Genomic DNA, 15,282 nt, shown 5'->3' on the forward strand with positions numbered 1-15,282 from the left:
ATTTTTCACACACGTTTGTTGCCACGTTGTGTAAAATACCTTTAAACTTACCATCTATAACTGCTTGGGCTGTGTGAGCAGTAAGTAACTGCAATTTACAGAAGCAGTACTCATTTAATGTTCAAAAACAATCCCTACTGAAAATGTCAATCCTTTTGAGGTTTATTTTTGTTTCTTTTTCTTTTTTAATCACCTATATTTTCAAAACATGGTCATCGTTCTCAACATGGTTGCTTAATAATAGCATCATAAGCTATGTTCTTCCAATGCTGGCGTGCTTTGTTTGTTAAACATGTAGGAGTGTACTTAATTATTGAAGGGAAATATGCTTTCTTGAAACTTGTCTCCCCCCCACTTTTGGTTGAGATGTGAATAAGAGTATATTTTGCCTGCCTTTTAATGTTGCTTAAAGAAAATCAAAACTTCTTAGTCTGTAGTACTGGAGTAGCAGGAAGTGGTGGAGGCTGTGGCAGACTCGAGTGCATTGCATCTAAAAGGTGCAGCTGCAGTTAACTTCCAGGTACAAGTTAGCTTTTATATGAAATTACCCACCCAGTTTATAAATGTTGGTAACTAGTGCAGAAAAAAAAAAAAAGTTTAAACTTTATGGGCCAGAGAAACACAGTGAGCTTGTTCAGATGTTTGGCCATCAGTTTGCTTTTTGTGCTCTGAACCTTCGCAGTCAGCTTTTCCTTGGCCTCCTGGGCAGTCCAGCCGCCACTTTAAGGATAAGACTTATAAGATAAGATTTAGGATTTGCAGCTGTTTTCATATTCTTATTGGTAGAAATTGAAGCTCCGAGTCAGAATATTACCTGCTTTTGTCCAGGTTTCTATTTAATGAGATCCCCGTCTCTTCACTCAAAGATATTGGGGTGAGCAGACAGATGGATCTAATGGATTAATGCATCAGGGGGTGATTAGTACTTGCACGGAAAAATAAAACCCCGGGACGAAGCCTATTTTCATGAGTAATTATCTGTTTTTATTTTCGTTAAATTAAAATTAGTTTATGGTTCATTTACTGTAAATTGTAAATGAGTCTTCAAAAGCACATGAGTTGAATTGCTCAGAATTTGATGTTTTATCTAAACTGAAAGCGAAATGCCAAGCTTGATGGACCTGTCATTCCTCTGCTGAACCGTCTGAGGGAGAGAAAACTCCTTCCCCAACCAGCCCCTGACCCCTGCAACTGCGGTGCACCCTGTGGTTCCTGACTTGGTAATGATTGTGGATTGGATTCAGGAACACACCAGCCATGGTGCAAGTAATGGTCAGTGCCAGGATCACTTAATAATGATATAAGGTTCTTAAGTACTTTGGGGATATTAATAATTTTATAAACTAATTAAGAAATTAGGTTCTGTCTTGAAGTAGTTTTCCAGTTACTAATTTTGACATATAAACTTCTGGCCCTGGTTTGTTTTTATAAAAGAAGAAATGAAACATTGAAATGTTAAAAGGAAAGGGTGTCAAATCATTGCCTGCATTTTCTGTCTCATCCCCTGTGCAGGGGGCACGCAGCGACTGCCACGTGCCATTGGGATGTCCCTGGCCAAAGAGCTCATCTTCTCTGCACGTGTGCTCGATGGCCAAGCAGCCAAAGCAGTGGGCTTGATCAGCCATGTTCTGGAACAGAACCAAGAGGGGGATGCTGCCTATAGAAAGGCCTTGGACCTAGCAAGAGAGTTTTTACCTCAGGTACTTTAATTGCATTTCCTTCTTTTACTCTTTTTAGATAACTTTATAACAAATTGACTAGATTAATATTAAGAGCCTTCAGAATTAAAATTAAGATTTGAAGATAATCTGAGGCCCCTGTCGTAGCCATACGTTGATAATATATCACATACATGTTTATCACTTGGGACAGAACTTGCCAGCAGCTTAAGTTGTTCGCCAGCTAGCCCTTCTGACCTGAACTGTACATATGAAGAGAAACAGTGACGGATGGGCTGTCACACTGGATTGCCCCCAAACTGAAACACAAGTAAGGAGCCCAGAGTCGATTATGCCAAGTGAGCTTTCATTGAGATCCCATAACCTGAGATAACCTGCTTGAACAGCACCAGTTGTGTGTCTTATTGTGTTTGTTTTTATGGTGATGTAGGCATTGTTTTAACTCCTTTGTGCACAATATGCTTCCTCACAATTACACTTCAAATCTGGGACTCACTGCACATTTACTCACAGATCATAATCCTCATGAGTAATGTTAATAACAGCACATCTAGGGACCTGTATTAAGAGTTTCTTGGTTCTCTCACTCTTTTAGGAGTATTTTTCAAATATTCCTTTCTTCTGAAATCATGGATTAAAGGATTTTTGCTATGTAAACAATTAGTGACTTGTCTTTATTCCTAATGGCGTGTAAAGTTTTATTACTTCTGGAGTCAAAATTACTTCCTCTCTAACTCAAACAGTATTTGTAACCTCTCAGTATTTGTAACCAAAGGCCACGGGTCCTTTTGGAAAATCTCATGAAATCTCTCTCTAGAAAAATGCATGCACCCTCCACATTTGTCTGGAGTTTCGCATCCAGTTTCGGGAGGCATCCTTGGAGTTCTTTGTTGTAAGACAAGGCCCAGGTCTGCTGTGATGTACCTGTCCCCTGAGAGCTGTCAGACGGGTCCTCTCATTTGAGTTGGTTTCTAAAACCACACTGCCTGCTGTTGATGCTACTTCAGTCCTTCTCAGTTAAGTTATGAGCTATAAGCTCTTCCAGGGCAGGGACCTTATATAGTTTATTCCCCATATGAGGTAACACAGAGTCTTATACTCTGAATTGATGGAGAGAGAGCAAGTAGAAAAGATTTTTACTAGTTTAAGGAAAAAAAAAAAACAGCTCCCGAGTTCTGAGATTCACAGCCTCTCCTAATCCTTGGATGGGAGCGTTTAGCTCCCTATTCCAGAGCTCTGCCCGGGTGGCTCATTAGCCCCTTGGCACCTCTGTGGTTCAGGTTCCTTATCTCACTCCTGGGAACTGGCTCTTTCTCCTGTGACTGCAGTGCTGTTAATGCCATCACTGCCCACAGCTCACCCCGCCTGAGAGCCCCCTTCTCCCCACCTCCAACCTGACATCTGGCTGCATCCTACCACGTGGTAAACCAGGCAGAACTCATCGTCTCTTTCATCTGAAGGACATGCCTCTGAGAACATTAATTGCTGAAATTAATTTTTCCCCAGGTGAAGGGAGATATCAAATGACTTTGGAAAATGTGTAACTGTGAAACTGTATACAAAAGTTACAAAACAGAATTTGAGGTGGAATAATCTTCATTTTTACAGACATTTTTACTAAATGATTAGTCTTCTAAATAATTAGAAAGCTTCTATAAAATTAATATTTCTAGGTGACTTCTGTATTATATGTTACTTCCATTTTTCTATCTTAGGAAAAAAGTTTGTATATAAAGAAGAGGCACTGGTTTTTTATTTTAAAAGAGAAACTAATTAAGCGTTGTATCTAATAGCATTTTCATTTTCCTGTTTCTCCAGTTTTATAAACCTTGCTGCCCAAAGTGTGGTCTGTGGACTAGCAGTCCAGGCGTCCGCTGGGAACATGTTAGACTTGCAGAATCCCTAGCCCATGCCAGACCCCTGAATCTGCATCTCCATTTTAACCAGGGGCTTGGGGAGTTGTGTGCATATGGAAGTTTGACTAGCACTTGTCTGGGTCAGCTGGTAATAAAAATGAATGGATAAGTTGAGAGGAGCACTCTGTTAAAAAAAAAAAAAAATGAATTGATGATCTTGAAAGAAAAAAAAAAACTAGTATGTGTAACATACATACAAATCACATCTGGAAGGATTCTAACTAAGATACTTGCCTAAGCCTCGGAAAATTGCAGTCTCTGAAAAAGATTTTTCAGCATGTGATTTAGGAAGAGAATTTAGATAGGTTAAAGTAGATAACCGAAAAATAGCATTTTTCATGCCATCATACATTTATCCATTCACTTATTGGAGTCCTTTGTTGTGCCTGTTATTTAGAGCCTCTTGCATTTTAATTCAAAAGATGCTTTAAAACATGCCATTGGGGCTTCCCTGGTGGCGCAGGGGTTGGGAGTCCGCCTGCCAATGCAGGGGACGTGGGTTCGTGTCCCGGTCCGGGAAGATCCCACATGCCGCGGAGCGGCTGGGCCCGTGAGCCATGGCCACTGAGCCTGCGCGTCCGGAGCCTGTGCTCCACAACGGGAGAGGCCACAACAGTGAGAGGCCCACGTACCAAAAAAAACATGCCATTGAATTCTAATTCATCACCCAATAAACAATTTTCAGTGATTTAAAATGTGATCAAATAATCAAATTCCATCTGGAGGATTATGGTTTCTAAGACAAAGCTATGTGTCCCTTCTCGCAGAGGACTCCCAGTTCTTTCCTCTGTGACCCTCACAGATCCTGAAGGACTTATTTGGACTTGAAGCTTTTGTGTGATGTGGGAGCACTGCCTGGAGGACGCATCTTTATTAATACATCATCATCGTGGTTAATTATTGATGCTCAGGGAAGAAAGATACAGCTCCACTGCCTGAAACAGATGATATCTGAATCCCATGTTAATCAATAGTGTCAGCCTCATCTCAAGCCCAGGGTTCTGTCGAACCACTCATGGGTGTGTTATTGTGCCAAACACTTTATCTCCTTTTCTTTTTCCTACTTAACCTGTAGGGAAATTTGCTGAACAATTAAAAGCCCTCTACTGGACACATACCACCTGCTGACCTCCAAGCATATAGTTTGCTGTGCCACAGCATGCTGTGAAATCTGCGTAACATGCTGGTGCAATAGATTATTACAATTGCTGTTTAATTAAGGCCTTGCAAGGCTCCTAAAATAAATTTTCCGTCAACTATCTTACAGCCGTTGTTGCCTCTATGCCATGGATCCAGCAAAGGGAATTTCTGAATTTGACTGAGATGTACAACATGATTTGCATAAATTATTAAAATATGTTTCTTTAATTTGAATTTTAGGGACCTGTTGCAATGAGAGTGGCAAAATTAGCAATTAATCAAGGGATGGAGGTGAGTGCCTTAAGTTTGAGTTTCTTGTTGGAATAGGTAGTGGAGATTTAACTTAAATGAACCATTATTTTTTAATATTCTAAAATATAGCTGTTTCACTGCTATGATTAGTGAAAGCTACTGAGGTTCTTTTTAGCTACATCAGTGATTTCATTCTGCTTATATCTGTTGTTGCTTCAGTATCATAATCACAGAATTCATATGATGCGCTGCAGCATATGACATACTTATTATTTATGCCATTGAGTTAATAGATTTATTGGCTAGTAGTTCATAGAAAACCAAAGGAAAAGGGCATTCTGTGTATTCTCAGCACCAGTATCATATTATAAAAAAATGTTCTAAGGAGAACTTCCCGGCTCAAAGCTCCTCCTAAAGATGGAGACCATCTTTAACTTCTTGATGTGCTTTCTGCAGTGAGACACACATAAACCCTGCAGGGGGCCCTGGGGTTACTCTGGAGAGATAGTTCCAAAGGAGTGGAGGCCCCAGGACAGGGGAGAAGTAAGCAGGGCCAGGGAGCAATGCAGGTACCCATTTACATTGGGCTTTTCATTACAGCAGTTGTATTTTGGATAAATTAACTACAGGAATTTTGAAGAAAGATATTTCTTCCTTGCAGACCCAAAGCCACTATATTTTCCTGGCCTTCACAGCAGTAAAAAGAGGTTAAATATGTTAGTAATAAATACATTTTTAAAAATTGACAAAGTATTTGGTTTTTAAAAATTCTTACATAGTAATAACAATGCTGGGACTTCCCTGGTGGTGCAGAGGTTAAGAATCCGCCTGCCAATGCAGGGAACACGGGTTCGAGCCCGGGTCCGGGAAGATCCCACATGCTGTGGAGCAACTAAGCCTGTGCGCCACAACTACTGAGCCTGCGCTCTAGAGCCCGCGAGCCACGACAACTAAGCCTGCGTGCTACAACTACTGAAGCCCACGCGCCTAGAGCCCGTGCTCCGCAACAAGAGAAGCCATCGGCAATGAGAAGCCCGTGCACCACAACGAAGAGTAACCCCCGCTCGCCACAGCTAGAGAAGACCCATGCGCAGCAACGAAGACTCAACACAGCCAAAAATAAAATAAAATGAATTAATTAAAAAAACTTCTCTAAAAAGAGAAAATAGTAACAATGCTAATAGCAAAAACCTTATATGACCCTAACTATGTGCCAACCCAATGTATAGCTTATGTAGTTTATAAAGACTTCACCTAGATTAACTCATGTGATCCTCACAATAACCCCATTTGGTACATACTGTAATTATCTCCCTGTTCAGATACACTAATCCGAGGCAAGAGAGGTTAAATAACCTGGGTAACCAAGGTTACACAGCTCCCATATGGTGGAGTCAGAATTTGAACCCAGGCAACCTGGTTCCAGAGTTTCTCGTGCTGGTCATACTTCTGATTTGCTGTATTACATCAAAGAATTCTGTTCTTTTGGAATAAAGTTATTAAATTTGAATTTATATTTATGAGTATACCATATTTTAAAAAGTAATTCTTGCTGAAATGAATTATATTTTTATCCTCAGGTCGATTTAGTAACAGGATTAGCCATAGAAGAAGCTTGTTATGCTCAGGTATGTAATACAACCACAAATTCAATGCAGATACCCCTTACCTTCTGTATAAGTCAACTAAATTATATATCACTGAACCATGATATATATACACTATTAAAAAATCATACAGATGGGTTGAAATTATTTATTTCTGCTGTTTGACTGTTACCAGCTCTTATGACTGATTTTGTTCCACATACTAATGACTCCTGTCTATGTAATTTAGAAAATGCTTAGAACAGTTAAGTTAGTACCATTTGTGCTGTAGCTGTCTCTCTGGCTCATGTTGTGTTTTCTGGGTGTGGTCTTGAACCCTCACTCCAGGGTAGAGAGGTGTGAAGACGGCAGCTGTGAGCACGTGCCTCCAGGAAACATCAGTATTTGAGACTCATTGGCTTTTCCTGATGTTCTGAGCCTTTCCTCCTACCCACTGAAAGTTCACTAGTTTGATTACATATACAGTTTTCTTTTTTGTACACAAATTAATAGGGCTTTTTATAGAGGAACAAATCTTCCTTCCTCCCTTCCTTTCTTCCATCCTTTTTTTTTTTTTTACTTGCTGTACACAGGCCCCTCACTGTTGTGGCCTCTCCCGTTGTGGAGCACAGGCTCCGGACGCGCAGGCTCAGCGGCCATGGCTCACGGGCCCAGCCGCTCCGCGGCATGTGGGATCTTCCCGGACCGGGGCACGAACCCACGTCCCCTGCATTGGCAGGCGGACTCCCAACCCCTGCGCCACCAGGGAAGCCCCTTCCATCCTTTTTAAAATGAAAGATACTTTAGGTGCTTGTTTTAAGGCATCTAAAGTAGCAAAAGAGTTTTGTTCTACCTTTTCTGAGAATTGGAAACTGTGTCAGCTCCCGTTTAAGCATGGCAGTATCATGAATTAGGAGCAATAGCTAGAGTGTTACTCTGTGCCTGGTCTGTATATATAAATTACCACCTGTCATTGATGAGCACATACCATGAATGAACTAAATTACAAACCTCTTACAAATGGACAACCTCAGAGTCTGAAGAAAAAATTTAAAAGCATATTTGGCCACATCTTATCAAATGTAACAGGAATCATACAAAGTATTCCATCAGACCACAATGGAATTAAACTAGTAGTCAATCACAGAAAGATAGATGGAACCCCACCTATTAATGGTGAGATGTAATCTTTTTAGTAAGGTTAAGCAGTATACTTCTAAATAACATTTGTCAAAGAGAAAGTCTCAAGAGGAATTAAAATATATTTTGAACTAAATCAAAAGGAAAATACAACTTATCAAAATTTGTGGGAATATATGAAAAACAATGTTTAGAGAGAAACTTATAGCATTAAATATGTATATTAGAAAAGAAGAAGGATCTAAAATCAATAATAACTTTGCACTTTTCAAAAGTGGAAAAAGAAGATCAAATTAAATCCCAAATCAGAAGAATACAAATAATACTTTAGAGCAGAAATCAGTGAAATTGAAAAAGGGGAAACAATAGATAGAAAACAAAACCAAAAGTTGGTTCTTTGTAAAGATCTATAAAATTGACAGACTTCTAGTCAGGATAATCAATGAAAAAGGAAGATAAAAATTATATCAGAAATGCAAGAAAGATTATCACTACTGATTCTATGGACATTGAAAGGATAAAGGAATACTGTGAACTATATATGCCCACAAATCTGATAACCTAGATGAAATGGACCAATTCCTTGAAAGACAAAATATACCAAAATTTATCCAAGGAGAAATATAATATGAATAGTCCTATGTTTGTTGTAGAGATTAAATCAATAATTAACAAACTTCCGAAATAGGAAGCACCCGGCGCAGATGGTTTCACTGGTGAATTCTACCAAACATTTAAGGAAGAAATTACACCAATTATCTACAATCTTTTCCAGAAAATAGAAGCAGAAGGAATACTTCCTAACTCATTCCATGAGGACGGTATTAGCCTGATAACAAAACTAAAGACATTACAAGAAAGGAAAACTACAAACCATTATCTCTCATGAACATAGATATAGAAATCCTCAACAAAATATTAGCAAGCTGCCTCCAACAATATATAAAAGGAATTATATGCCACAGCCAAGTGAGATTTTTTCCCAGATATGCAAGGCTTGTTCAACACTCAAAAATCAGTTAATATAATTCATCATATCAACAGGCTAAAGAGGGAACTCTGGTGAAAGAAATCACAATTTAAACAAATAGATATCCCAGGGGCTTCCCTGGTGGCGCAGTGGTTGAGAGTCCGCCTGCCAATGCAGGGGACACGGGTTCGTGCCCCGGTCCGGGAAGATCCCACATGCCGCGGAGTGGCTGGGCCTGTGAGCCATGGCCGCTGAGCCTGCGCATCCGGAGCCTGTGCTCTGCAACAGGAAAGGCCACAACAGTGAGAGGCCCACATACCGCAAAAAAAAAAAAAAAAAAAAGAAAGAAAAGAAATATCCCATATCCATGGATAGTAAGACTCAATATTATTAAGATGTCACTTCTTCCCAACTTGATCATAGATTCAATGCAATCCCAATAAAAATTCCAGAAAGTTATTTTCTTAATATTGGCAAACCAGGTCTAAAGTTTATATGGAAAGTCCAAAGACCCAGATTAGCCAACACACTATTAAAGAACAAGGTTGGAGGAATGACACTACTTGACTTCAAGACTTACAATAAAGCTACAATAATCAAAATAGTGTGGTACTAGCAAAAGAAAAGACACATAGATCAATGGAACAGAATAGGGAGCCCAGAAGTAGATTCATACAAATATAGTCAACTGATCTTTGACAAAAGAGGAAAGGCAATTCAATGAAGAAAGGATAGTCTTAAAAAGGAATAGTACTGAAGCATCTGGACATTCAACTACAAAAAAAAAAAAATTCTAGACACTGACCTTACACCCTTCACAAAAATTAACTCAAAATGGGCCATAGACCTACATGTAAAATGAAAAACTATAAAACTTCTTGAAGATAATATAGTAGAAATTCTAGGTGACCTTGAGTTTGGCCAGGCTTTTTAGATATAACACCAAAAGTGTAATTCATTAAAGAAAAAATTGATGTTTGACTTTATTAAGATTAACTTCTACTCTGCAAGAGACACTGTGAAGAGAATGAAAAGACAAGCCGCAGACTGGGAAAAATATCTTTGCAAAACATATATCTGATAAAGGACATGTATCCAAGACATACAAAGAGTTTTTAAAACTCAACAGTAAGAAAATAACCCATTAAAAACTGGGAATAAGGTCTGAAGAGATACCTCGCCAAATTAGATGTACAGATGGCAAATAAGCATAGGTAAATATGCTCCACATCATATGTCATTAAGAAATGCAAATAAAAACAAGATACCGCAGTTTGGCCATTTCTTACATAGTCTTACTACATGATCTAGCAATCATGTTGTTACATATTTATCCAAATGAGTTGAAAACTTGTGTCCATGCAAAAGCCTACACACCGGTGTTTATAGCAGCTTTATTCCTAATGGCAAAACTTGGAAACAACCAAGATGTCCTTCAGTAGGTGAATGGATAGACGGTAGTACATGTATAAGTGGGGTGTTATTCAGCAATGAAAGGAAATGAGCTATCCTACCAGGAAGAGACAGGAAGGAACCTTAAATACATATTACTAAATGAAGGATTTCAGTCTTAAAAGCCTGCATACTATATGATTCCAACTATATGACATTCTGGAAAAGACAGTGGGGTGGTGGATAAGGGATGACTAGGTGGCACATTAGGGATGTTGAGGGTAGTGAAACTATTCTTTGTGATAATGTAATGGTAGATACATGACATTATGCATTTGTCAAAACCCATGGAATATCCCTAATGTAAACTATGGACTAGTCAATAATATTGTGTTAATATTGGCTCATTAGTTGTAACAAATGTATCACATTAATGCAGGATGTTAATAATAGGGGAAACAGTGGGGGGGGGCTTGAGGGAGTGTATGGGAACTCTGAACTTTCTGCTCAGTTTTTTGGTAGACCTAAAATTGTCTAAAAAAAAATAAAGTCAATTTTATTCAAGTATATTTGAAATGGGAAAAAAAAGCATCTTAGAGTTAGAATGATAAATTTGGTCACATAATTTAAATTGTTCAAATGATTTCAAAACTTTAGATTGTCTTCCAATTAGTTTCCTTAGTTAAAGCTTATTAAACTTTTACAATTGTCTTTATTGTTTGGCATAGATAACAATGTTTTGCTTCTCTTAGACTATTCCAACAAAAGACAGACTTGAAGGTCTTCTTGCTTTTAAAGAGAAAAGGACCCCTCGTTATAAAGGAGAGTAGAAGAAAGAGAAATCTTTAAAATGCCAGTGTAATAAATATACTTCTGGAAGTATCTTTCAGATTCACGTATGCCTCAGCATCTGGAATCCCAGCGACCAAAGTGAAGAGCAAGTTATCCATATACTGAATTAAGTATCTGGAGTGGACCCCTGTGTGTACTTGTTCAAATGTATATCGTCATTTTCATTCAGATTTATAAAGCTAATAGTGTATACTGTCAAAAACGCCAATTCAAAATTAGGTATACATTTTTAAATACCTCCTGCATATGAAGCTTTCTGTTCTTAATTTTTCTTCATGTGAATAATTTATATATTGCACACGCTAGGAAAAAATATTGATTGTATGTCTCCTGTGCTACAGTATGAAAATAAAATTATTTCCATGTACCAAAAATGTGAAGTTATACCAAATAAAGTTTTCAAGGGATTGTACACATGCACCCACACACATACATCTCATACTGAAAAAGGAGCTGATAGAATTCTGAGTGAAAATTATCAAATATATGTAAAATTAGTGAAAAGAAAACGTGGAAATTTTTCTCTTACCCCATTTTTTTGTATTGAGTAAATCATTGCATGTTGGATTTTAGAAGAAACCACCTTTCCATTGCTGATTCTGTCAGGTGACCTCTTTATGTAGTCAGTCTTAGAATACAGTATGGATGGTGGAGAATTAATCCAGTCAGAGACTGGGACCAAAGGCCTTGTGGAGGCCAACTGGAGGCCTGGAACTGTTGTACCTGTAAGCCCTCCTAGCAAGTGGCCTGGCCCCCTGGCCTAACCCAGAAATAAAATGGTGCAGCTGGGCTTCCTTGGTGGCGCAGTGGTTGAGAGTCTGCCTGCCGATGCAGGGGACACGGGTTCGTGCCCCGGTCCCGGAAGATCTCACATGCCGCGGAACGGCTGGGCCCGTGAGCCATGGCCGCTGAGCCTGCGCGTCCGGAGCCTGTGCTCCACAACGGGAGAGGCCACAACAGTGAGAGGCCTGCGTACTGCAAAAAAAAAAAAAAAAAAAATGGTGCAGCCAAGGTTGGCCCTTAGAAGTGGCTTCGTCCTGGATTAAGGGTGAAGTGAAGCCTGTTTTCTGCTTCCTTCTCCCAAGCTGTTTGCAGCTGATTTCAGTAAGGAAAGGAGGTGAACACATCACCCCTCTCTCCCCGTTCTAACAAACAGCATGCCTTTCTACCCCTGGCCAGGTAAGCAACTGGAAATGGAGGAGCTCCAGGGGTATGTGAGTTTATATAGCCTTGCCTGCGGGACAGATAGGAAGTGTGTGGGAAATAGCTGTAGAATTCAGTGTGCAAAAGGGAGCGGAACAGCACAGCTCCCTGAACGAATTTGGGCTAGCTTTATTTTGTGTTCATTTAATCAAACCACACTGCCTTTTGAGGCTGCATCCAGGGCTGAGTCCAGCAGTGCTGGAGAAGTCCCCCTTTTCCAGGACCCGCGCCTGCTATTTTCCAGCTCCAGGGGTCCCCCCCTGTCCCCAAACGCTGCAGCTGTGCTTCATTGCAGTGAAGTCAAGTTCGACACATGGGTGACTGCCTGTTTCATGCATTCCCATGCTCTGCACCACAGCCTCCTTGCTCTTTAAAGGATATAGACTTGGAATTTGTTAAATCACAGAAACTTCTGTTTTTTAATTTGAGAAATTGAACTCTTAATCTCAATTCTAAAATCCTTGAAAGAGGTAAGCGTGGACTTAACCTCAGCTGATGGGCACCGTGCCAGGGGGCAGGCCTGCTTACTATGCGCGTCCTTGTACTACAGCAAGTGCTGTGCTCTTTGTCACTTTTGCTGCTGACACTGTGCAGACTATGATGTTTGCTCAGCTGATCGCCATCATATGAAAGGAGCTTATTAAAATTTACATTGGGCTCTGTGGTGATTGTATCTGGTGGTGTGTACACTTTGCTGATAAACTTGTACCATTCATTTCCTGCAGGATAATTTGCAAATAAAGTGCTGGTCCTTGTTTTCATGATCCTTCAGATGTTTCAGGACCCCTTGGCTCTGTCCGTGACATGTGCAAATTCCACTTCCATTCTGAGTAGGAAATAATTATGTTCATGGGGAAAAATATTGAGTGTGCTGGGTGACTCGTCTCTCCTAACTTGGATTCGGAGTCTGCTGCTGATTGAACGCCATTTAATTTCCTAACAAGTTCTGATTAAGTCCCTGGAGTGATTAAGTCAATGGAGTGTATCTGAAAGCAAAGACCTCATCCTGTAGTCACTTCAACGTGTCTGCCCAGCTGTCTGTATAGATGTTTGCCTTTCCCTTGGTTTTCTCTTCAGCAGGGCAGTCTTGCTGGGGGGTGGTCCTAACACACCCCATGGGTCGAAGCCCAGTGACTGGGTGCTGGCGGGGGTGGGGAGGGTGCTCATCCCTGAGGGAGTGCCTGCACCAGCACGTGGGCCAGCAGCTCGTTTTGTTTTCCTCCAGGGCTTGGAGTGTTTTCGAGTCCTTACACTGAAACCACATGATGCAAGCTGGTAACACAGTGGATGTATCCGTATGTTCAGATGAGTTAAAGGCGACCAAGAGGGAGGATGATTAACCGGGCACACTTACAGTTCAGGGGAAAAATATTTCATGTTACCTCAGAGCAGGAGACCTACTAGTCTTGAGGTAATGTAGTGCTGGTTAATTTATAACTTATCTCTGAAAGAAAGAGAGGTCTCCAAGTGACAGAGACTCTGAGTCGAGAGGACTTGTAATCATGGCCAAAAGAAGACTCAGATTTCCTGTGATTCATTTTCTGTGATTTAAAGGGTCATTTCCAGTTTGTGTTGTTTTCAATAAAAAATAGACATGGTTTTCCTGGGGTTTTTTTCCCCTCTAGCTGTCAAGAAATCTGGCTTGTCACACAGTTGTTACTTTTCTGACGGTACTTAGAATAGCACTCTGGACATGGACTAGGGTAGTGGGGTGTCATTTCATGTATACCATACTTACAGAAAATGCTTAATTTTCGTATGGACTCATAGCTGGCTACCCATTGACCCTTTTCCTCACTTAATCTTAACTCTCTCTTCTGGTTAAGTGAGGCCCTACATTTGCTCTGATTTGGGGTCCAAAAATCCTGGCATGCAGGCAGACTTAAATGTTTAATCCTGCCGTTATTATTTGTTTACTTACCTAGTTAAATAATGTATGTCAGCATTTATTGGGCTTTATCAAAAGACAGTAGAAATTTTCTTATATTTAACAAGAATGTGTACATGTGTCACAAAAGAAAAAATAGAGCAGTTTTAAAGTTACTTGGTAATATTTTGGTAAAATGAGAGCCACTCTTCTGCATAGATGAGATGCTACAGACTGTGGTTGGGGGTATTTTGGCAGATAGGGGGATCAAACACTCTGCTCAAAATATTTGTGGGTCTCAAGCCCTAAAAACTCACTGTTTGAAATGCCTTTTCTTTGGGAACCTCCCAAAATTCAGTTACCCCTCAGAGGGATAGCTCCTAATCAAACAATTCGGTGTGCCATATTTCTCAAACCAATCCTCAGGGCAGTGTGAGCCAGCTGGGCACCTGACAGAATAAAGGACCCCAAGGACAGACCAAGACATGCACCTCTCAAGTGGTCAGAGCCAGCCCTCATGACAGTCGTCCACACACCAGCTTAAAGGAGGCAAGGTAGGAATATAGCCCTTCCTCAGCTGACAATTCCCTGGAACCAGCAAAGTGAGCTCATAGCCACCAGCATGTCAATCCTATCTTAAAAGTATAGAAAACACAGTATTATATGTTTTGATCACGAGAACATTTTGACAATATCATTGAAGATACTAATGTGAATACAATGAGAGAATCAGGGTCGGGTATTGTTATGATGATAATGACTACCATTTATGAAGCCCTAAATACTGCCAGGTGTTTCCATGCGCTATTGTATTTACTCTTCTTCATAGCATCCAGGAAAGAAGAGGCAGTGGTTACTCCTGGGATCTAGAGCAGGAGGCTGGAGCATAGCCTGATTACAGGTGGGTGGCGGAGTCAGGAATTGAACCTGGAGCTGTTGACCTGTCATTACTCTTAAGCCTGAAAACAGCTGAACAACACAGCCAAAGGCTACCGATACATGTGTATGTCAACCTTTGCCCAGATTGGTTCTAGTTTTCTCATGACTTGGCAAGAGATAGTGTGCATATCGAATGATCTGATGATGGGCAGGCAGTGTGACAGTTACAGCGATGCCTGCTTTGTGTCTCCTTTAAACCAAGCCCTTTGCCTGCATGTTCACATCCAATACTCAAAAAAACTTAGGAAATGGGTTTGTCATTTTCTAGCTTATGAAGCTGAGGCCAGAGTTGGATTTGTGTCAGGCATTCTGAATTCAGAGCCCCGACGTTCATCACGACACCTGG

The 15,282-nt window shown here is 40.3% G+C and overlaps 1 protein-coding gene across 1 annotated transcript in view; it reads left to right on the top strand.

Moving 5' to 3' along the window:
* Positions 1–12,884, top strand: part of AUH (AU RNA binding methylglutaconyl-CoA hydratase) — a 162,500-nt gene extending 149,616 nt beyond the window's left edge. Inside the window, exons 7-10 of the mRNA XM_029201589.1 lie at positions 1,513–1,700; positions 4,976–5,026; positions 6,568–6,615; positions 10,828–12,884. Of these exons, the coding sequence (XP_029057422.1) occupies positions 1,513–1,700; positions 4,976–5,026; positions 6,568–6,615; positions 10,828–10,905 (365 nt within the window). The 3' untranslated portion in view covers positions 10,906–12,884. The remainder of the gene's footprint in view (positions 1–1,512; positions 1,701–4,975; positions 5,027–6,567; positions 6,616–10,827) is intronic.
* The last annotated feature ends 2,398 nt before the right edge of the window (positions 12,885–15,282 follow it).

This window comes from Monodon monoceros, unplaced genomic scaffold (assembly GCF_005190385.1).
Source record: "Monodon monoceros isolate NGI ecotype Baffin Bay Population unplaced genomic scaffold, NGI_Narwhal_1 Super_Scaffold_5, whole genome shotgun sequence".
Lineage (NCBI taxonomy): Eukaryota > Metazoa > Chordata > Mammalia > Artiodactyla > Monodontidae > Monodon > Monodon monoceros.